Source organism: Poecilia reticulata, chromosome 13 (assembly GCF_904066995.2).
Source record: "Poecilia reticulata chromosome 13, P_reticulata-male-v2, whole genome shotgun sequence".
Taxonomy (NCBI): domain Eukaryota; kingdom Metazoa; phylum Chordata; class Actinopteri; order Cyprinodontiformes; family Poeciliidae; genus Poecilia; species Poecilia reticulata.
The window spans coordinates 18,873,554-18,896,777 of record NC_088842.1 but is presented as its reverse complement, the minus strand read 5'-3'; the positions used below and the strand labels follow the sequence as shown (position 1 = coordinate 18,896,777).

At 38.9% G+C, this 23,224-nt stretch overlaps 1 protein-coding gene and 1 long non-coding RNA gene across 2 annotated transcripts in view; one reads left to right on the top strand and one right to left on the bottom strand.

The window, feature by feature from the left end:
• The window catches only part of veph1 (ventricular zone expressed PH domain-containing 1), a 76,546-nt gene extending 55,662 nt beyond the window's left edge, over window positions 1–20,884 (bottom strand). Inside the window, exons 1-4 of the mRNA XM_081614375.1 lie at window positions 20,762–20,884; window positions 6,588–7,056; window positions 6,212–6,430; window positions 2,101–2,275 (exon numbers count right to left, since the gene is read on the bottom strand). Of these exons, the coding sequence (XP_081470501.1) occupies window positions 2,101–2,275; window positions 6,212–6,430; window positions 6,588–6,725 (532 nt within the window). The 5' untranslated portion in view covers window positions 6,726–7,056; window positions 20,762–20,884. The remainder of the gene's footprint in view (window positions 1–2,100; window positions 2,276–6,211; window positions 6,431–6,587; window positions 7,057–20,761) is intronic.
• LOC145554501 (uncharacterized) lies at window positions 13,746–14,741 on the top strand. Its single transcript, XR_014090465.1, has 2 exons — window positions 13,746–14,018; window positions 14,140–14,741. It is a non-coding gene; the product is annotated as an uncharacterized LOC145554501 (long non-coding RNA).
• Window positions 20,885–23,224: the final 2,340 nt, after the last annotated feature.

Genomic DNA, 23,224 nt, shown 5'->3' with positions numbered 1-23,224 from the left:
TTATGGACTGGTGGGGTGCGTGAGGTTCATAGTGTTGAGAGTAGAGCTAGCTTGGGGGTTGGGATTGTTTCATCTTCGGCTGTTCTGGTTGACTGGCTGTCTGGCTTGTTTGGACCCTGTGGCCTTTTTTCAGCCCGTTTCTGGATGGGGTCTGTGGTCTCCTCCATGTCTGCCTCAGGTTCTGGGGGGTAGATCTGTTTTGGCTTCCCAAAACCCCCAGTTTTAACATTCTTATGGAGAAACCTTATATACAGTACACAAGTATGCTCCCACACACACAGGTGTTTAGATCCAGGTGTTTTGTCAGAAACACCATGTTGGGCATGTTGGGCCATGGTTTACACTAAATGCATCTAATATTAACTTGTACTGTGTACTTTTCAGAGATATTGAAGTTATTATTATTACATATGCATACTTTGATCGTCACTATTCAGTTCTGTTCTTTTTTCTCTCTCTCTCTCTCTTCCTGCAGGTATAGAAACAGACTTCCAGGTTGTTTTGTGTTCTCTCTATCCTTCTTCCTCTCTTCTCACATCTCTCCTCTTTTCTGTCTTTTTGTCCATTACATTTGAAATAAATCCAAAGACCTTGGCACTCAGAATTGTTACCCGAGTGCCACCCTGCCAGGTACGACATGTAAAAAAAAAAAAAAAAAAAGGAAAAGTCCCCAGTTGTTAGTTAGTACTGGTTCATAATAATATATCTACAACCAATCTGCATTCAGTCTACAACTGCATTCCAAACCATGCAGTTAACTAAAGATCACATTTAACTTTAACATTTAAAGGAACAGCTTGACACTTAGCCCCCATAGAGCTAAACCCAGTTAAACTTTTGTAAACGAGCATGTGTGAGTGAGACATCCTGCTGCAGCTATAAAAGCTGCATCCTGCAGTAAGCTCTCTCTGGGTTGGGAATACACAAACACACAGACACAATTTCTTATAAAACTGAGTATACACCACACTGACAAAAATATAATGTAAATACGTCAAAACATACGCTAGAACCGAGTCGAACCATTTCTAAAGGAATGCATTAAATAGGACAATGTGTATATGACTGCACAGGCCTTCACTGACTTCAGTATTAAATACACATGTGTGCGGTCTGCCCGTCCTGCTAGCTCATATAACTGAGCCATCATCTACCTCACCCCTGTGTTTATGCTGAGGTTTCAGAACTCAGTTGCACAGCCGGCTTGTAAAACACAAAAGTCAACATGAGGCTGAAAAGGCCATAGTCAAGTAGATGGGTCCACGAGCAGAGAAAAGAGGAATCAGGAATGAAATGTTTAAGTTGCTCAGTTTCTGTTTTAATCTGTCTGAGGAGGTGCAAACCAAAACTCCATAATAAAAATCTCTATCCATCTTCTTAAATACTCTCATCAGCTCCCCTGTCAGTGTTCAATAAAAGCAACCCAAAGCATGATGTTTCAGAGTGAAGACACGGCTTGTACTGCAAACTATCTGAATCTTTTTTTCCTATTTGCTAAATAATCTTAAAGCAAAACGTGGAAAAGTAGCTGCAGTATTAGGCTTACAGTGTCTCACTTTTTAAAAAAATGCGTCATTGCATCGCCAAACTTCTATTGAGTGGTAAAAGTTATGATCACATATTAAAAAAACAACAAATAAACCATCTGTGAAGGTTTATGCACCACCTAAAAGTCATTCTTATGTATCCATGTTCAACAATAAGAGGCAGCTGCAACTTATTACCATTATTTTTCTGAATGGTTTGATTACAGCACCTTCTGATTGCAACAATAACTCCCTGTTCCACCAGAGTAAACATTTGACCCGATTGTTTCACTTCTGCTGAAAAGGCTCATAATGAGAGCTCATGAGTACAACTTCTACGAACCATCCCCCCAAAGTCAAGAATCATCATCTAAATAAGCACAATTACAAAAATTATACTGATGAGTTATTGAACTTATGCTATGGCAGGCTTTTAATTTCATTGTTTTTGATTAAAGATGTGGAAACTAACGTGGGAGTAAAATGATCTGCTTATTTTAAGTGCAAAGGAAATCACAAAAAAAAAAGCAGTAAGTCGCTTTTAGCTGCACGACTATAAGTGCGTAGACTGTACCTCCCAGCACACTGATGGTTATGGCCTCTGTATGTTCAGCCAGCAAGTCAGCTTTTGCTATAGCAGCCAGTGAGAGATAGCTGGACATGTTCCTGCTCAGTTCTCGGTTCCCTCTCTGAAGGAATCGCACCGCCACTGGAACAGCCAGCGCCATGACTGAGGGGCAGCTGTAGTTCTGAGAAGACAAAACAAGAAAAGAAGTTCAGATCATGTGGCTAAGGAAAGACAATATGATGGATTTCCTTCCTTCCTTAAAATTACAGTGCCTTACAAAGTATTCACACCCCTTTAACGTGTTCATATTTACTAGTACTCAGTGCTTTGTGCTTTCCAGGAGTTGACAGCACGTTGAAGTGGTAAAAGGAGCACATGCTGTAGGATTTCTTCCCGCTGAACCAGGGGCTTCCCAGATCAGGAAACCCCTTGTTTGGAGAGTCTATGCCAAACTATGCCATTGTATTAAGACTAAAATTAAGACTACTGCACACCAAGTGGCGGTTACTTCCTTGTTGCTGAATAGCTGGCAGTGGCAAATGAAGGAGACTATGCACTTGTGTTAGCTTTGAAAAAATTGGTGACTAGCATCCATAGGCTGGCCACCCATTTGCCTGTCTACTTCATCTATCCATTAGCACCTATTTTCTTAAAAAAAACCAACAACTTCAAAAATCAGCAAAAATGGTTGGTAAATTATATCTGTAAGCGACATACATTAGATGTATTGATGTGTTCTTTAGACAGAGTTTATTGTAATTCAACATGACGTCAAGCATAAACATACTGTAGGGGCTGAAAGATATATAATAAAAAAGTGTGAGTGGGAAAGGAGAAATGTTATTTGAGATGCACCAGCACCCTCTAATGGACAGTGTGATTCAAAACATATTCATACAACCTAAATAAATAGAAATTAAAACTCTGTCCGCACTTCTGTTACATGAAATTATAATTTGCTACCCCAAAAATAACTTTCTTTAATGCCAATGTTTTAAATATTTTTTTAAAGAATATGCTTTCTCTGCACTATGACTCCCTTCTGCCACATGGCGGCAGTGTAAATACTGGGTTGCCAAAATACAATGAAGCTGATATGAACTCAGTCAAATTATCAGTCCACATCAAAATATGACAAGATTTCAAAACTAATTATAATTTAATAATCTCAAGTTATTATTTTCTTATTGTATTTCTTTGTGCGTAGTTATTGTGAAAGTAAAGACCACAGTGTGTTCAAGTCTGCAGAATCTTCTGGCTCATTTTCTTAGAGAATAGATGTACAGGCTTATACATCCCACCTAATTCTCCATCTTTCATCTTTCTTGAGGGCTAAATTTAAATATTTAGATCAAGACATTTCACTGAGTCTGTGTGGTGAATGTTCATTATAAGACAGAAATCTCTGTTCGTGTTTATACTTGCCTGTGTTCAGTTTATTTACAACCAGCAAGCCAATAAACCTCTTCCTCCAAGAAACCACTGCATACATCTCTCCTGCTCCTTGTGGGAGTTTCAGAGGAAGGATAAGACAAGTGTGTTGGTGTAAATTCAAAATGACAGCGAGGTAAAGAGAGAATCAAAGATATCGGAGATCAAGGGGGCTAGAAATCAAGGAGGACGGTTTTTAAAAGGTAAAGAAAGAGATTCGCATAGTCTCCTGTGATAGCTATTGTAACTGGGACATGAGAATCAGACATTTCTGCCAGAGCTGTCAGACTTTTTAGTCTCACCTCTGTGTGTGTCTGTGTGTGTGAGCATGCGAATGGCCTTTTTCTGAAGAGTTGGACTCATTAGGATGGTATTAACACATTCCCATTCCTGAAGGAACAAGGACAAGGGGGGTGGAAAAGGCAGAGGACAGAGTTTGTTCAAGTCTAAACCTTTTTGCTTGAGAAACCCGAGATGAGAAATCTTATTTTCTCCATCAATTTTTAGCATTTTTGTACCTTTGGTGTTAAAATCAAACAAAGTTTCTGTCATTTGAACATTCCATCTACTATTTAAATGATTTTTGTGTACAAACCTTTACCGTCTACGATAACACACTTCTCTTCCAATCAAATGGTGTAAAATCAGTTATAGGTTGCAAAAAAATAAAAAAAATACAGCAATGGGAAAGCATATAAACTGGGCAAGGGCAAGTTAAATGTATCATGCACAGCACCTCCACAGGCTTTGGCACCCCTGATAAAGATGTGCAAAAAGCCTTAAAATAAATTGGTTTTTAAGGGCAATTTGGTGACCTAGATGTCACTGTTTTCACAGTTCTCTAACAGGGAGCTTTGAAGATTATTTTTTACCTCCCATAGCATCCACCTCTCTGTCTAAAGTAGAAAAATATACTTGGGTTCTGCTCCAGTCTTGTTTGTCATGATTCCAACTGCTTTAAACTCTTTTATTATTGCCTTGAAAGTAAAACGTGGCAAGATCAGTCAAATAGCTGTTGTGGGAACTTTCTAGATATATTAGGTTAAACATACACCTGTTTTCTTTATTTCCAAGTTCTCTTGTCTTTTCTATATTGAAGAGCAATTTAGACAAACAAGCTGCTGTGCCAAGTCCTATTTTTATCCTTGGGAGACTGAAAGTCATGCGTTATTAATTCGACATTCCTAGACACTTTGATCAACTCCAAAAGTGAAGAAAGTACAAAATTACTAAAAGAAATGCTAATGTTACACATATCTCTCATTCTATAGATAGATGCTGTAACATCGTTTAACACACACATACACACACAGTCTCATTCTGAGGAAATGAGTATTATTTGCACATGTGCAAAGATCAAAAGCATTTGGTTCTGCACAGTGAAACTGTGTGCAAAGACTGCAGACCAGAGATTTGACCCTTACTTTTCAGGCTGTGACATTCGATTCAAAGGATATGTAATCCATTCACAAACGACCTTGTGGCAAACTTTGAACAGAAAAAACACCCAAATGGCTTGATGCCTTTACTTTAGCCATAGTTTCAGTTTCTCCAGAAAATAGCATGTTGTTAAATGAACTGATTAACAATAGCTGTCAGCAGTACTCTTGTTTGAATTAGTAATGCACTAATTGATATCAGTACATCACTCAGAGAAAAGCCTTTAAAATGTCATACTGCTGTAAGCGAAAAAGGTCGATTGTAGCTGATGTCAGGATTACTTCAGTGTACGCGATATTTGAGCTTGTTGAAGTAAAAAAATAATATTCATATGTGTAATAAAATTTAGACATTTTCTTAGCATTTCAATTATTCTAATTACAATAGAGTGCCTTGCAAAAATTAATAATTAATATAAAAAATGTATATAGCCCATGTTTTTTTATGATTTTATTGTTCCACTTTCTTCTTCTTTTTCTCAGTTGATGTTCAGCGTTGTTTTGCTTTTCAACCTTACGCAGCTTTACACTTCTACACAACTGTATCCCTGACCTGTCTGCTTTTTCTTCTTTTGAATGTAAGGGTTGGATTTAAAATTAAATGTTTACTAATCTGATGAAGCTATAAGCTGTACCAGTTTTTATTTATCTCTTGATAAGTGATATTGCAAAAGATAAGTGAAATATAAATCATTATTTATAGTCTTTAAGTGAGACATTGTTTTTTATCTGGAGAATAGCACCAAAATCTGTAGGAATCGTTCTATTCTATTCTATTCTATTCTATTCTATTCTATTCTATTCTATTCTATTCTATTCTATTCTGTTCATACTTCACCTTATGTCAGTTTGTCACAAAATCCCAATAAAATGAAGTGTGTGGCTGTAATCTGACAAAAAATGAAAAAGCCCAAGGACTACAAATAGGTTTAAAAGTTGATATTGTTCCCTTATTTAACCAACTTGAGGTGCAGCTTTGAATTGTATTTCAGTACAAAGCTATAAATGGGCCATATTGAAAGAAAATACTAATATATCTGTAAGACTCTCTTCATATACTTTGTAAATATGTGAACATCTTAGTGTATAGAAACCACATGTTTTTAAGAAGATTGCAAATATCAACCTTATTTAGCACCACAGGCATAAATCATTTTCCATCTGATGACAGGTATGTGCAAAGCTATGTCCTTTAAGAGTTCCAGGTCATCAAACCCCCAGTGTGTCTGTTTCTGATGAGCATGTACCTGCAGGATGCAGCTGGTGATGTCAGAGGCTATCTTTGCGTGCGGCGTGTCTTCTGTGCTTTCCCCTTGAGGAGTGAGGTTATGTTCAAGACAAGACTCCCACAGGCCCACCAGGGCCGTGCTGTGTCGCTCGATGGAGCCGGTCTCTCGGATCGCCGTGGTGATGCGTGTGATGCAAATCTCGACCACGGCCTGATCATTGTCATTAGTCAAATAGTCCTGTCGGTCAGCAGAAAGAAGCAGGCGGCAAAATTAAGAATATTAATAATATATGACAAAATAAATAATTCATTAAAGTGGCATTTGCTATGTAAGTATTAACATAACTCTCAAAGGACTGTGTATCGGTTTTGCCTGTTTAGACATGCTTACTGACTGGTGAACAGGAGATGTCCTTGATCTGATCCAGAGCTTCAGACAGGCCGTCTTCGATCTCCGTGTCCTCTAGAGAGAACAGGTCTCCTGCTCTAGACAGGTCCCTCTGGCCGAGGACCCGACTAAACAGCTGGTGCATTCTGACCCTGGAGGAGCGGTCCGCTGAGACCAGCTTATACTCAGAACTTTACGATCCCGTTTTGGAGAATGAATAAAACATAACAGTATGGGGAAAATCCTGAACTAAAGAAATGCCTTTTCTGTTTCACTTTTTGAAGAAAGATATGAAATATCAACCGGAATTATTTGCATTTTAACAGTAGCACCTAAGTTCACCTCTGTGAGTCCAGGATCAGGTAGGCTGGATGTGACTGGACCAGTTTGGACCAAGCTTTTCTGGCTCAGTGTGAGGTCTGTTAGTGTGGATGACAGCCATATTCTGGAGAAACGAGTCCTGAAAGAGCAAAGTCCTGAAAGAGAAAGAGGAGAGAAACAAAAGAAAAAAAAAACAATCAAACACAAGACATTCTGCAGCACAGGATAAAGCCAAACTACAAGGCAGAATCATCTGAATGTGTTTGAAAAGTCCCAGTGTCTGTCTTGCTTAAGCATGATGGAAGGAAGACTTGATAGCAAACTAAAAGATGTTAGGGCAGCAGAGCTGATTAGATTTTCTGTCAGGAGTAGAGAAGGACAGCTGTTTGGGCGGCTCTTTTCCGTCACTGAACTGAGCTCAGAGACAGATGGGCCTGCAGCTGGAAACTGAGGACTTCTACAAAATTCACTAGAGTTTGGAAACAGCCTAACTAAATGTTGGTAGTGGCATAAAAAAATAAAGCTATAGCAGTCAGAAGATAAACCTGCAATCCAGACCCCACAGTCTGTGGTTCTTTAATAGGAGTTTATCATTATAGTGGTGCTGGACGATGTGGCTGAAAAACTTATCATGATATATGCATTTCATATTAGTCAATATTGAAAATTATTGGTTAGTTTTTTTTTGTTATGTCTAAAATACTACCAAATTGGTGGTGTGACCTTTCCTGTTTAGTCCAGAGTTTTCACTGTTTCATGATCCTGTCACCAGTTCACCACTGTTCCTTTCTTTTGATAGATCCTGAGCACTTAATAGTTCACAAAAATTGGCTTTTGGGAGTTTCTCTGACCTCCTTATCAAGCCATGCCAAATCCACTGAAAACTTTGTCCAATTTTCCTACTTCTAACTTATCAAATCTGAGGACAAAATGTTCCATTTTCTAAGTATAGACAAAGACGGCAGAACTGTGTGGTCCATTACACAACACCACCACAAAAACTTTATACAAAGGTAAAACAGGCTAAAAAGGAAAAAAAGTGAATCCAAGAATTTCATATAAGTTTTAGTTCAATAAGAAAGAAAAAGCAGATATTCACAGATCAACACCAGGCTACAACGTCCCCAGATCCTCTGCAGTTGGCAGTTCACACATTTGCTCAGTGGAAACACAATGCTGTCTTTTGTTTCCCCCAGCCTACCTGCTTTAAATCCAAGGTTATTCTTTTAGAAACTGCCCACTCTTTGCAAGAGCATGGTTAATATATGATGACTTGATCTAAAGCCTTTGGTAATCTGTCACATATCTGCAACCAAACGGTGCATAGCTTCCAAAATGCACACAAAATGCACTTCCATCTAAAAAAATATGTATATTTTGGTCCGACATGGGAAGTGAAAAGCATATTTTCACAATAACTATGATTCTATATTCAAAGATTTAAACTAAATGCCTTTACTGTGTGGTGTGAAGAAAGGCAAAGTTGTGGGATTGGAAAGTAACACGTTAACCATTTACATGCGACGGTCGCTCGCTTTGTCAGCTTTAATAAAACATTAAAACATTAACTCTAAAAGCAACACCACCAAAAAAAACAAAAAAGAGCGAACACTCCCGCACCAGTTAAACTGGGATCTTTTGTTTCCTCTCCTCCTTGGATGTGAGGCTAAATAAATGTATCTGTGTCACTCCGTGCTTCCAGTATGAGCTTCCCTCTTCAATCGGACACAATCGAATCCTCACACAGTTTCCCTGTGAGCCACACAGAAGTGGGCCTTAGCCAGACCAAAGGAAAACACAAAGCAGATCATTGGGAGACTTATCTCTGCTGCCAAGCCAGCGCCGGCCATGAAGACTATGCCAGGACACAACAACAGGATACTTTACTGGTCCTAGCCTGGACCACAGAACCAAAAAAATAAAAAAAACAAACTAAGCAACTATAGAGCAAAGAGATTTATCTTTAACCCACAGGCATGCCAACAAAGGAGCATTACCATTTATAGGATCAGAGATCTTTCTGTGGAAGGAGCTTAAAAATTAAAACCATAATGAGATCCTTTTATTTTCCCCGTGCATTTTTTTCTCATTCTCTACCAAGTATTCCAAGTGGAATACTAGTTATACTAATATTCTATATAATGTTTCTGATGTCCATGTCCAAATTTCTCTAACATACAGTGGTTGCACAAAATGGCTCTATTTTTATCCTCATCTTATACTTACAGACTGTTGTGAACAATTAGGAACGCACTGTCTTTAAAGTGGCGGTTAAACCCGTTCTGAAGTTTTTGCTCATGCAGCACGAGTTTAACAGCAATTTTGAATCAACTTACAATATTTCCTTCATATTCTCTATGAATCAGTTTATTAATATTTTGTTTCCCTTGTTCTCTCCGGCTTCCTCCTATATACCCAAACAATGCATACCTCAGGAATTGGACTATTAATTTCTGGTAGAAAGCTGATAGATGTCGCTGTTTTAGTCTTGTAACTAAGCATTTAATAACGGTAAGGTACAACTTTTGACACCCATGACCCCAAATACCAGAATGCAGATAACAGAAAGTCATTTTTACATACCTACCAGATAAAACACTTAGCAACAAAATGGTAGTGGGCCAGAGAGGCAACGGGACAAGGCAAAAAAGAAGGGGAAAAAATTCAATAGGAGAAAGAAACAAAACTCGCACAGAGATATGCAGACTAAAAGAAAGATAGCAGACTAGGGACAGAGGCAAGGGAAAGTCAGAGATGGATAGTGTTTCAGTGTCCTGAATTCTGGATCCAAACTGCAGAATGCTGGCAAATACGGTTTCCATTAGTTCCCCTGAATAACACACAATCACAAAGAGTATGATACAGTGCCTGTTTATGTACAGGCACTGTATCATAAACAGTGTGAGCATGCGCTCTCAATATGTCACAGAGCACCTGAGTAACTGAGCACCAGTGTGTTTGCATGTGTGTGTGTGTGTGTGTGTGTGTGTGTGTGTGTGTGCGTGTGTGTGTGTGCGTGTGTGTGTGTGTGTGTGTGTGTGTGCGTGCGTGCGTGCGTGTGTGTGTGTGTGTGTCTGTACACATAGCGAGGAAAAAAAAAGTGGGTCTGAGGAATTTCAGTTCTTAAACAATCAGCAAGTTACTATTAATCACCCGGCTACGGCTCAACAAGCTTAGGAATGTACCCTTTAGACATTTATTGATGTTTTAAATTCTGCTGTGTTGCTTTTGACAGTTGGTGGTTACCATAGTTACCAGTAACTGACAGCTCATTCCCTTTTTCTGTTGCTGTCTGTTACTGTGGTGTGTATTAGAATAAGCTCTGTTTTCTTTACAAATATTATATTTTACAATATATTTTGGACAAATGTGATAGTGTACAGGGTTTTTTATGTAAACTTCCTATGTTTTGTGTTATTTTTAAATGTTATCATTGTTAATGTTGCTCATTTTAGATTGTTTAATTGTACAAATGTTAACTGCTTCCAACTGCTATTGCGTTCTAGTTTGTTGAGGGTTATTTATTGTATTTTATTTAATGTATGGAGGCCAGAAGCTGCTAGACTGGCGATAACCACCAACTTGTTTTTTTCTTTTCTTAAGGTGTGTTTTAATTTTTGAAACAAAGTAATGGTTCTATTATCTCTGTTAGTGTTTGAATAGTACATGTATGATTTTATTTTCTGTTCTAAATTATATAGCCATTGTTATTCATGTTAAAGATGTGATTAGCTATGTGGATTAATGATATGAATTTACCACTATACGATCACAGCCCCCTTTTTCTGTTGATGTTTGTTACTGTGGGGGCAGAAGCTGAAACCTTCAAAAAAAAAAAATAGGAGATTTGGAAGGTAAAGGTACAAGGTAAAGGTAATTGTATTTGTATAGCACATTTTCAGCAAGAAGGCAATACAAAGTGCTTCACAGGAATTAAAAGGAAATACAAACAAAATAACAAAACAAAGGAAAGAGCAAAAGAAGAAAAATAATCTAATGTTGATCTAAAGTAAATAAACTAGATACTCCTATTCAGGGTTGGTAGATACGTATAAGTAAGTATCCTCTGGTCTAATTCCTTTTCTGGTTTGGAGAATAGGAGTCTAAAACATAGTTGCTAAGGTACTTTTTCTGGATTCTAAATTTGTTCTAATCCCTGTTCTGGGTTGCTAAATAAGTGTAAGTAAGTAAGTATCCACTGGACTTCTGGGTTGCTAGAGAAGTATAAGTAAGTATTCTCTGTACTTTCAAAGTATGCTCTAAATTTGTAAAAGTAATGAGTACTCCACAGTTTCTAAGTAATAATAAAAAATAAAAGTCTCTGTTCTGGAATAATTTTTTCTGGATTCTAAGTTCGTTCTAATTCCTTTTTTGGGTTGCAACAATAGGAGTCTCTCTGCATGATAATCTAAAAATTTGTCTAATATCGGTTTAAATAGTGAGTACTCTACAGTTTCTAAAAAAATAAGCTAAAGAGTGACTAATAGATTAGAGTATCTGGTCTAAATCCTATTCTGGGTTAAAAGTGAGTACTCCACAGTTTTAACAAATTAAATAAGAATAGGAAAGGACACATTAGGGCACATGGCAACATTCAGACAAAACAGATACATGGGTATCTTAGTTCTGACAGATATGTTTTACACTGCATGTGTAAACTTGGCTGGCGGAAAACATAATCATAGGTGTAGGAACCGGGGGGGAAGCAACAAGGCGCCTTCAACACAGCACTCCTCTCTCCTGGCAAATCTGAACGGCCCAGCGTGTTTGAGAGGCAGGAGGCAACAGAACTAGTTTCAGCAAAACAACCCGTTTCTCTAGAACCAGTATCAGCATCGCGACTCATTTCTCTAGAACCAGTGTCAGCAAAGTGACCTGTTTCTCTAGAATCAGTGTCAGCGAAGCGACCCATTTCTCAAGAGCCAGTCAGCATCGCGACGAGTTTATCTAGAGCCAGTCAGTATCGCAACCAGTTTCTCTTGAGCCTGTCAGCCTTGCGACCCGTTTCTCTTGAGTCAGTCAGCAAAGCGACCGGATACTCAAGAGCCAGTCAGCAAAGCGACCCATTTCTTTAGAGTCAGTCAGCAAAGCGACCCGTTACTCTAGAACCAGTTGAAGAAAAACGGCCTGTTTCTCAAGAGCCAGTCAGGAAAGCGACTCGTTTCTCAATAGCCAGTCAACAAAGCGACACATTTTTCTAGAGACAGTCAGCCTTGCGACCCGTTACTCTAGAACCAGTTGAAGCAAAACGGCCTGTTTCTCAAGAGCCAGCCAGCAAAGTGACCCATTTCTCTAGAGTCAGTCAGCACAGCGACCCGTTACTCTAGAACCAGTTGCAGCATAACGGCCCGTTTCTCAAGAGCCAGTCAGCAAAGCGACTCGTTTCTCAAGAGCCAGTCAGCAAAGCGACACATTTCTCTAGAGTCAGTTAGCAAAGCAACCCGTTTCTCTAGAACCAGTTAGAAAGTTACCCGTTTCTCTAGAGTCAGCCAGAAAAGCGACCCATTTCTCTAGAGTCAGTCAGCAAAGCGGTCCGTTTCTCTAGTCAGTCAGAAAAGTCACCCGTTTCTCTTGAGCAAGTCAGCAAAGCAACCAGTTTATCTAGAGCCAGTCAGCAAAGCGACCCGTTACTCTAGAACCAGTTGCAGCAAAATGCCCCATTACTCAAGAGCCAGTCAGCAAAGCAACTCGTTTCTCAAGAGTCAGTCAGCAAAGCAACCCGTTTCTCTAGAGTCAGTCAGAAAAGTCACCCCTTTCTCTTCTGCAAGTCAGCAAAGCAACCAGTTAATCTGGAGCCAGTCAGCATCGTGACTCGTTTCTCTTGAGCCAGTCAGCAAAGCGACCCATTTCTCTAGAGTCAGTTAGCAAACCAGCCCGTTTCTCTAGAACCAGTGTCAGCAAAGTTACCTGTTTCTCTAGTCAGTCAGCAAAGCGACCCATTTCTCTAGAGCCAGCATCAGCAAAGCGACCCATTTCTCTAGAACCAGTCAGCAAAGCGACCTGTTTCTCTAGAGCCAGTGTCAGCAAGGTGGCCAGTTTTATCAGAACAACCAAAGGAATTAGAAAATGAATGCTGGCTATCCAGTACCTGAGTGTTCCTGTTTGGTACATTGTCTGGAAAACCTTATCTACCCTCTTACCGAAGTTTCCTAGAATTGAAGCTGGTCCCTGACTCTCCTGTTTCTTCATCTACTGATGCTCCTTATGCTCCTGTTCCGCCAATCTTTTCCTTAGCTGAAAATTTTCAGACTGTAAATCCACAGTCTCTCTCGTGCCGGCTCAGGAGATCCCCTAACTACTCTGAAAGACTCTCCAGGTCTTCGGATCACTTCTCTATAGACAGCTGTGCCTTTGTCAAGGTCATCCGAAGCTTCTGGAGTCTTCGTTTCAGAGTCAGTTGGGCCACTTCCAGGCAATGCACTTCAGCTCTCATGTCCTCGTGTTCTAGTCGACGCCAGCCCTGTGGCGGGCATGACGTCATGCATTTAAAAGGCTTCCGTATAAAAAAAAGACGGCATGAGAAGTGTGCATTTCAGTTCTGTTGGACAGTAGAGACTTCAAACTTTATAAAAGTAGTGTTTTTATATTGATTTTGTTTTATATTTACTTCCAAATAAAACCAGGAATATGATCGATCATTTTCGCCATAGCGTAAAGCGCATTTTACGCACGTTGAGTGCAATCAGTGGATGTTTTATGACCAAAAAGTGAACGAATGCATCATGAAAGCCATTTTTCCGAGTTCCTGCAAACTCACCACATTTCTGAAGCAACCAATCAGAAAGCATTATGATTTGCGATCGGAACAGCAGCGCGGGAGAGAGTTTTGTGGCGGTAGAGAACGGCGCGTAGTTGACATTTCGGATTTAGCTAGTGGTGTTTTGGATTAGATTTTTTTGGAAGTAGTGTTTTGTAGTAGATTTTTCGACCGTACGTGTGTTAGTTAGTGTGCTAGTGTGTGTGTGCAGTGTTTGTAGACGTTTTTTAGTGTGTTTAGTGTGTCAAAATGAGTCGCTACATGACTGCGGAGCAAGCCCTGAAGTACATGTACGAATGTGAAGAGGACGAAGGCGCGCTGCCAGATGGCTCGGACTCGGAGTTTGAGCTTGACGATGAGGTTTGTTTTGTTTTGTTCTTGTTGTTTTATTTCTTTGTTTGGCATGGGATATGTACAGTAAATTATTATAATCGGAGTAGATGCACACGGAACCAGATTACATGCTAATTTCCATCTCTAGGTTGGTGAGCCAAAGGAGTGAAGCCCATGACGCACAAAGACTTCAATGTGGAGATGGCCAGTCAGCTTTGTAGTGTGGACATGGCAGGTGTTCCAAAGAGAAAGGCAGCTGAACACATTCCTGTGCCCATTAGTGCTCAGCAAAATGCCAGAAATGGCAGACTGCAGTGCAGACACTGCCTCCAGGTGAACAATGTCAGGAAGGACACTCCCTGGAAATGTGAGGGCTGTGATGTGCCACTGTGCCTTCTGATGGACAGAAACTGCTTTGCACAATGGCACAAGTAATTTGTTTGTTTTGTGGTACCCATTTTGTAAATATTGTAAATAGTTGAAAGTGGAGGGGGGGAGGGTTGAGACATTGTGATGTTGGAGAAAATTTGTGATGGAAATATTGACATATTTTGTAAATAGTTGTAAAAAAACGCCTGGGAAATTACCCACAATATGGTGAAAATATGACTACTAATTTGTTTTTTACTAAGTTTGTACAAATATTCTTCAAATTTTCCTAAAAAATGTTCATGTTAGACTGTAAAAATGGTTTGTTCAATATTTTTTGTGAGTTTTATAGTAAAAATATCAATATTTTTTCTACTCGGATTTTGTTTCTGTGTGTGTTTTTTGCTCCAATGTGATAATAAATTTTGTCAAAAGGAAAAAAACACTGTAAAATCACAAAGTTTAGGATGTTCTGAAAATAATGATACTAAACAAGGTAAGGTAACTAGTTTTTAAGGTGAAAATATAAGGGTAAATTCAAAATTAGACCAAAACGGCCATTAAGACCCAAGACTAGAATGGGGATCTGTCTTCTCTTGCTCTGCACGAAGAGACATAATCTAAGCATGAAGTGCGTAACTTTGCACCTGCAAGCATGTCATATTGTGCTTGCAGGTGTTGTTGTCTGGAACTCCTGCCAGTTTTGGAGCACTTGATTGTCCTACGGAGATTTTCAACTATCTGGCGGAGTTCTTCGTTTTCCTTCTCCAAGTTTTCACGCGTCGTGTCCAGAGAAGTTCAGTCTGTAAGACAGCTATCCAGATCAGGCACACATCTGTTACAGTCACTGTCAGCCATTTTTTTCATTCAGTCAACTGTAACTGTCAGCAACTGTGCCTATCCTTACCACGTTTGCTCTTCAGTCAACCTGAAATGTAGAATAAATGAGATGCCCTATGGAATTTGTGAATAAAGGGAGAGTCATCAGTGATGTCACTGAGAATGAGTGACATCACTGGTTCACAAAGCCACTAGAAGCCTGTTGAGTGTGGGTGTGTATCGTGTATTTGATGCATTGTCGGAACTATTTTCCTGGTACATATTACATTGTTGGGACTCACTGCTCCCAAAGAAGAAATGCTGTTTTTGGGTTTGGGGTAAAGTTTAGGACCAATGTGTGAATTGAGTTTTGATTAGAGTTACGGTGGATGGAAATTAATGGAAAGTTCCCACAAAGACAGCGAAACAAACATGTGTGTGTGCATTTGTTTGTAATACCTTGTGGGGACCTTTTTTTTTACTAATCTCAAAATAAATATCAAGCCTGAAAACCTAATATTGTAACGGACTGAATGTTATGTTTTTAACGTAATCTCTGCTCGGTTTGTGGGGTGCAGATGGTTGCCACGGCAACGAGAGAGAGAGTAAAAAGGTACCAGTGGTTTTGAATTGATTATCTGTTCAGGTTATTTTACCTTCGTTTACCTTTGCGGTGGCGCATCACAACCGCTGCAGTTTCTGAACATTCAATAAATGACAAACTTGGACTAATTATCTTGTTCGTTTGCGAATATATGTCATCTACAACAAACATCAAATAGGACAAATATATTTCATTAAGTAACAAACAAATGGCTTCTATCGTGATAAATAAGTGAAATTAAATTAATTGTCTATTATTTACAAAAAATATAGTTTGGTGTTCTCTGGCATTTTGCTTTGAGCTCAGTCAGAGGCATTTCCTCTATCAAATATGCTATTTATTTTTGTCTCTTATTTAGTGGAAATAATTATATTGATACTTTCTCCAAGATTATAACCTTTTTCAACCTTCACAGCTCCACTGTTGAAAATGAGGAGCCAACATTCACAAATGACATTGAAATAAATTTCAGTCCAACATCTGGTTAGAGGTGATTCCTCTGAACATGTTGGAGGAATAAACATCCCAACTTCACAATATGTGGCTTTAACCTAACAGAGCTCTGTGGTTCCTCCTATCAGTCTGTAATTTATCATATTGAGGTCAGCAAACCAAGTTCAGATCTCCCATAACTGACTGATACCTGCTGACCTCAGGTTTGCAACCAGTTCCTGACAATGAGAAACCAGTAACCTCCTCCTAGTGTCAGAATATCATTAAGGAAGGAAACTGCATTAAGTTTTCGATCATTTTGATGTTTCTGCTATAACTGATGTATATTTGCATATAAAATAAGTCGATAGAGTTTAATTTATAATTTTTATATCTTTGTGTCCATGTGGTAGTTATCAGCCGGCTGGTGAGAGAAAAAGTAAATATTGGTCTCAAAAAGTTTGGGCACCCCTGCTTTAAACACACACACAACCACGCACACACACAGAGAATAACTTTTTATCACTCTGGAGGACATAACATTAAATGTATTCATTTCCTGAAGAGGTAAACCCATCAGATGTTTTGCATTAAAGAAGTTGATTTAGGTTCCAGAAAGAAAGATGTTTCTTAAAATGTCATTGTTGTAACAGAGCTGCATAATCCAAAATTTAATCCTTTGTAATGTATAGTATTTTTGACAATTGTCTTTCATTGATTCTTGGTTGTTTTCCCTCTCGCTCCTCAGGCATCCTAAAATCATCCAGTGGATTTAAGGGGAACCTGTAGCAGAAACCTGGACACCGCAGACAAGCTGTGAGTGAGCCGCTGGATGAGGGTTGACAGGGGGTGGGGGCCGGTGGGGGCCACTGAAAGAATTACAGGCTATGTGAGGACAATTTGACCAAAGGGCCCCTTTCTTTTTCTTTTTTTCTGCTCCCACCGTCACCACTTCTGGCTTTTTTCTGAGCACACTGAGGGAGAAAACACTGACTCTTTTGTACAACCTATGAAGACAAACCCCTCCTTCCTTCCGTCACCAGTTCCCCTCTCTCTTTCTGCTCAGTGGGCCCCATCTTTCTGTGCAGTGTGCACCTGCTCAGTCTGCAGAACATCACCCTCACAAAAACTCACATAAGTACTAAAGAGCTACGTGAAAGAAGTGAAGACAGAAGTGAAGAAAATGAATGCATTCCACAGTTTTCCAACATTTGATTTTAAATGATGGAGGAGGATGCATCCTGTGTGTCGGTTTTGTGGTGACTTTGCTTCTCTGCTCCAGTTAAATACACCCCAATCTTTTCCTTCATCACTATCACTGGCACATGCCCAAAATAACTTCCATTAGCTGATAATGCTGTTAATGCGGATAATAATAATGATACGATTCAAATCTGAATAGGTAATTAGTTGTTCCGTACCAGGAACCGGTTTGTTACATAAAACATTCCTTGAATGTCATAAATAAGTAAGATGGAAAAGTCTCAAACAAGAGAACCCCAAAAGAGGTCCTTGGAAACAGGCCCACACTCCTGCAGAGAAAAAGAGTTCTGCCTAGAAAGACAGATCCTCAAGGCTTAGCAATTCAACACACTGTAGGACTATTGTATTAATGTGTGTGTGTGTGTGGTTGAAAGAGGGAAAGTTCTCCATAATTAATGCTTTGGTGTTATGCAGCTGCAGAGCAAAGACGGTGAAGTACAGGGTGACAGGAGCTGCAAAAATAGCTACTGTAAAAGGCCAAAGATGGAAAGATTGACAGAATGAGAAACATGAAGAGACAAGGAGAGAAAACAGCAGGCAGGCCAGGGGAGCAAATATCTCTCCTTCCTTGAGAGCAAACAGTGATTGGTTGATTTAATCAAGGTCACTTAATGCCACACACACACAGCTCTGAATGTTCTAGTGTTTCACATTCATATACAACAGGGGTCTTCAACTCAAGTCCCCAAGGGTCAGAGTCCTTCAAAGTTTAGATGTGTCCCTGGTCCAACAGACCTGAATCAAACCTTCTCAGTGTGCAGTCAAGTTCTCCAGAGTCCTGCTAATGACCTGACTATTCAACTCAGGTGTGTTGAAGCAGAGACACGTCTAAAAGCTGCAGGACACCGGTCCTTGAGGACCAGCTTATTAGACCCCTGATGATCCAGTGCTATAAAATATCTCTTATAATCTTCAACATACACATATTGTGTTTTCCTCACATGCACAGCTTTTTTTTCTGAACACTAACAAGCAGATGAGCAAATTTGAGCCTTCATTTGAATTTACGGTTTTAGCCACAGACATTTTGACAAATGGCTGTGCTTGACGTTAAGCTACCAGTTGGATGATGATTACTCTGCTCCAGACTACATCAGAAAGAGGGCATGAGTGACTATTAGCTGGGAATCTAAAACATCCAGATACAGTATAATACCTGCTCTGTAAGCACAGAGCAGGTATTAATAAAGTGATATCTGTATAGAAACCTTATATGTGTTAATACAAGATCAGAAAATGGCTATAAAAAACTACCCTGTCAATAGGAAAACAGAACTGTAAATCAGTCCTACTGTCCTAATTCAGACTAACAAAAATGTCAGCATGAAGAAAGACTGAACATACAAAGCCCTATTTTGATATTAACTACGTTGTTTAAAAGGTGGAACAAGAGAACAGACTAAATCCAAAACCGAATAATTGTCTATATTCATTTAAAGGATGAAAAATATGTACGTCAATATTGTTTTCATTTTCAGTGTTGGTGGTGCTGCAACTTCAACATAAAAAACTGGAAGCGAGAAGGTTTGTCATTACGTCTTGTTTCATTTTTTCCTCACTGAGATGATTTCCATTACAGAAAGAATATTTTCTGGTTGGTGTTGCGCATAAACTCTCACACTTACCCAACTAACATTCACTCATAATCTCAGAACCATTTATTATTCATTGCGCTTCCCGCTGTGGCCTGCAGCCTAAACTCTGAATCTGAACGGAAGGAAGCGGGTCGTTCCGGGGTTTGGCATCTGAGGAAGACCCAGGAGTGCAGATTGATTAAAGGGATCATCTCTGTGCACAAAACATCAGGACCATAAAGTGCTTTCAGATAAAATCTGCTCAGTGATGAGACATCTTTTAGTAACCTTCACTCCTGAAAGTGGAGTGAAAAGCAGCTTTCTCTTTGTGGTGTACATCACATAGGTTATTTTTCTAAAAATAGAAACATGACATGCATAGGTTTTTTTTTTTTTAAGTTTTCTTCAAAACCACTCTAAACTGTGCCAGCTTCCTCTTCAGAAAAAAAAGAAACAGATATTCTGCTTTAAAGTGAATTTGTGGTCTGTGTAATCTGTGAAGAAAGGGAATTCTTGGTTGATACAATGAAAATACTTTATAGCAGAACTGGGCAAGTGAGTGTGTGTTTGGGTGTGTGTGGGACAGCAAAAGAGGAGTTCCACTCAGGTCTTGCTTGAAGACCAAGTGATGTCGGCTTCACTGTTTCAACCCTATTTGAAGTATGTCGCATTGTTAAAATGTTGGAATTCATCAATAAATTAAAATTAATGAGGAAAAAACAACAAATAAATAATTCTGTATTACTAAAGCAGAATGAATATGGCTTGTTTTTTATGTTTAGTAGTTGGAAGCTTACTTTTCATAATTTGTTTGTGTGCTGTTTGCTAAAATAAATCGTAAGCCACTTCTGAAAATGGTAAATAAAGAATCAGCCTTAGTGTTCAGTACAGTTAAGGACGAGTATCAGATGCAGTTGACAGAAAAAGGAAATAAAATCAAGTGAGTGGGAGCAGTTCTAAATACTGCCAACAAAATAATTAAAGTAGAATCCAACATCCGTCTTGCAGAAATAATTTTGCCTCATCATCGTCTGTCTGTCTGTCTGAACATCTGTGACCTTGAGGAGTCCCCCAGACTCTCTTCATCTTCCTCACCCAACTGCCCACCTAAGTGTAGCCACACAGAGAGTGCAGAGCTCCATCCACACTTCCACTTGAACTGAATTTGAATAGAGGAAATTCTTCCTAAGAGTCTCAGAGTTATTGTAAGTATGCAACTGAACTTGCCTTTCAAGCTCCAAGAAACACATTCCTCAATTCACACAGAAAAACGAAGCATGGCTGCGTCTGCCTGTGAGTGTATGAAGTGTGTTATAGTATGTCAAAACGCTTCGTGTGACAAAATAAACATAATAAATATATACCATTATGTGATGCATGTATTTGTACCACATCTTATAAAATTTATCCAAGTAGCCTATTTACAACTCAGACAACTCAGGAGCACCTCTCCTGCCCTCTCACTCTCTCTTAAATCTACCTGCATGCATAAACAGCCAAACAATAATCATCCGATACCCAAATAAACACACGGACTCATCCATGCCCTGTTCATTGATTTCTCCTCGTCCTCTTAACTTTCCAGACGTCAGGTACAGCCTGTAGACAATCCGCCGTTTCACACACAGCACGATTCTGTTTCTGTCGAAATGTGATCAAACAACAAAAGCCCAACATGCATCTGTTGTGAACACTAGCGGACAGCTTACCGTCTCCATCCGGGACGTCGGGAGCGCTCTGACGGCGAATGTGCGGCTTCGGTCCTTCAAGCGGTGATCCACAGCGGCAAACGCATTACCTCAGCGAGGCTTCGGATTCCCTCACAGGGCAGCCTTCATGGCTGTTCACCGCCGTAAGCACGGCAGAGGGCGCCATCGTGTGGCCGACTGGAGCACGCTGCGCAACAAGTGGAAACGAAGGGGGAAAGGACGAGCTACGTTGAAGGAAATGTGCTCGTCTCAATACGCATCAAATCAACATCTTGTTTTACATATTCTGCTTTCAAATAACCATTAAGATATCTTAAAGTTCTGCCTTTTCACATTTTTCTTTTTGTCTATTTACGCAAATCTCTTAACTGGAATCAATTCATAATTTGAGAAAAGGAGAAAGTCCTGAAATGAAATAGTCAGAGGTAACATTTGTTATGCAAAATATAAATTAATAAATATTTGCCCCTTGTCTAAAATGTACATTTGATCCACTTTCCTCAGTTGTATTGAAAAAATATCAAAGGTTAAATTTCGGCTGGTGTGAAATAAATCGTTTTACGTCGAGAAAATTTTTCAGAGAACTGTAGTCAAGAACTTCACATATCTCAGCATACAAAACTGAGCAATACCTCTGTAACACGAGTTCCTGACAGCCATGTGAATAAGAAATAGAAATTATAAAATATGGATCCCTCCTTACAGATTTCAGAGGTCAAAGGTTGAATTGCACAATGACTCGTTAAGAGCCAGACGATTTATGTGCTGCCGCAACTGGAAAATAGGTGGAAAAGTTTTTTCCTTTACAGTAAAATGTTCAAGATCATACCATCTGTTCTGAAAAAGCACAGCCGTGCCTCCTCCATACTAAGCTGTTCCTGCATGTAAAACAACTTCTCTGCTGCCATTATTTTTCATGATATCAGATGCTAAAAAGTGCCAAAATAAATAAATTACTACACAGCATAGCACTGAAAACAATGGGTAGGAATGGTAGAATGTTGCAAAAGAGTAAAAAGGCATATTGAAGGGAGGCAGTTGTTGCCACTCGTGTGTCATAAACTAAAATGAATGAATGAATGAATGAATGAATGAATGAATGAATGAATGAATGAATGAATGAATGAATGAATGAACTTATTGAGCACTTTGTCTCTGGTAAATAATCATTTCATATTTTTGGTGACTAATGCTGAGAGCAGCAATCTCGAAACGGTTTAATATTTTACTTATTAAATGTTTGTGCATGAAATATATTACCATATTTTCCGGTCTATAGAGCGCACCTCACTATAAGCCGCACCCACAAAGTAAAAAAAAATGGAAACGTACATATATAAGCCGCTGATACCTCCACCGCTCTCGGTTTTCCACAAGGACCGTCGTGCCTGCTGCTAGCTTGTGCTTGTCCTAAATGAAAATCAGCACTTTCTTCTTTGATTTCCAATTTTGACTTCCAATGATTCACTTCCTGCTAAAGAGCTCCCTGGTGGTTGAAAAAAAAATCCACAGAAAAGCAGCACCGGGCCGCATGGTTCAAAACGTGGGAAAAAAGTAGCGGCTTATAGTCCGAAAACTATGGTAATGTCAGATATGGAATAAGAAAGCTTGAAAATGTGGCGTTTCTAGTCTGCAAAGGTACGAAACGCAAAGGGAGTTTAGCTTTGAATAGCTAACTGTAAAGCTGAATATGAGAATTCAAATTCTTACATTAAAATTATACAGTAAATAAAGATTTTGTAGAAACACCACATATCTTTACACTTGAAAATATGAGATTTATTTTGTTGGATAGTCAATAATTTGCATTGGCGTAGGATATATAATTTGCAACAGCATATTTTTATGACCACTGAGACTGTGTGTGAATGAAGAACTATTCAATGTTGAAAATCCAGCTCTGCTGTTTAAAAATGAGAATTGTTCCTCATAAAATGTGCACAATTTCTTCCCCTTGTTATAATAGTTTTAATTCTTACCAGAGGTCAGATTATTGAAGGCCACTAAGGAAATGTTATATTAACCAGTCGTATTATGATTTGATGATTTGTTACAAAAACATAACTTCATAAACTTGCACGCAGCAAAGACCACACAATGAAACACATTTGAGGGATTTTTATTCCTAAATAACTTCTCATTGATATTGTGTAAATCCCCCCAGGTAGTACAAGCAGAGGTAGGAGGTAGGGCACCCCAGGTGGAAAAAAAACTATAGTATACTTCAAACATACTTAAATTTGTGAAAGTACACTTTAAGTATACTAAATGTTAAGTGTACTACCTATAAGTATATCTGAAGTATACTAAAAATACACTTGTACCAATTTCGAAATTAGAACTTTAAACACACTTAAACATAATTGTACCAAAATACACTTTTAATATATTAAATAAAAGTATACTTTAAGTGAACAAAATATGAATGAATATGTATAAATTTTAAGTGCCTTAATAATCTTT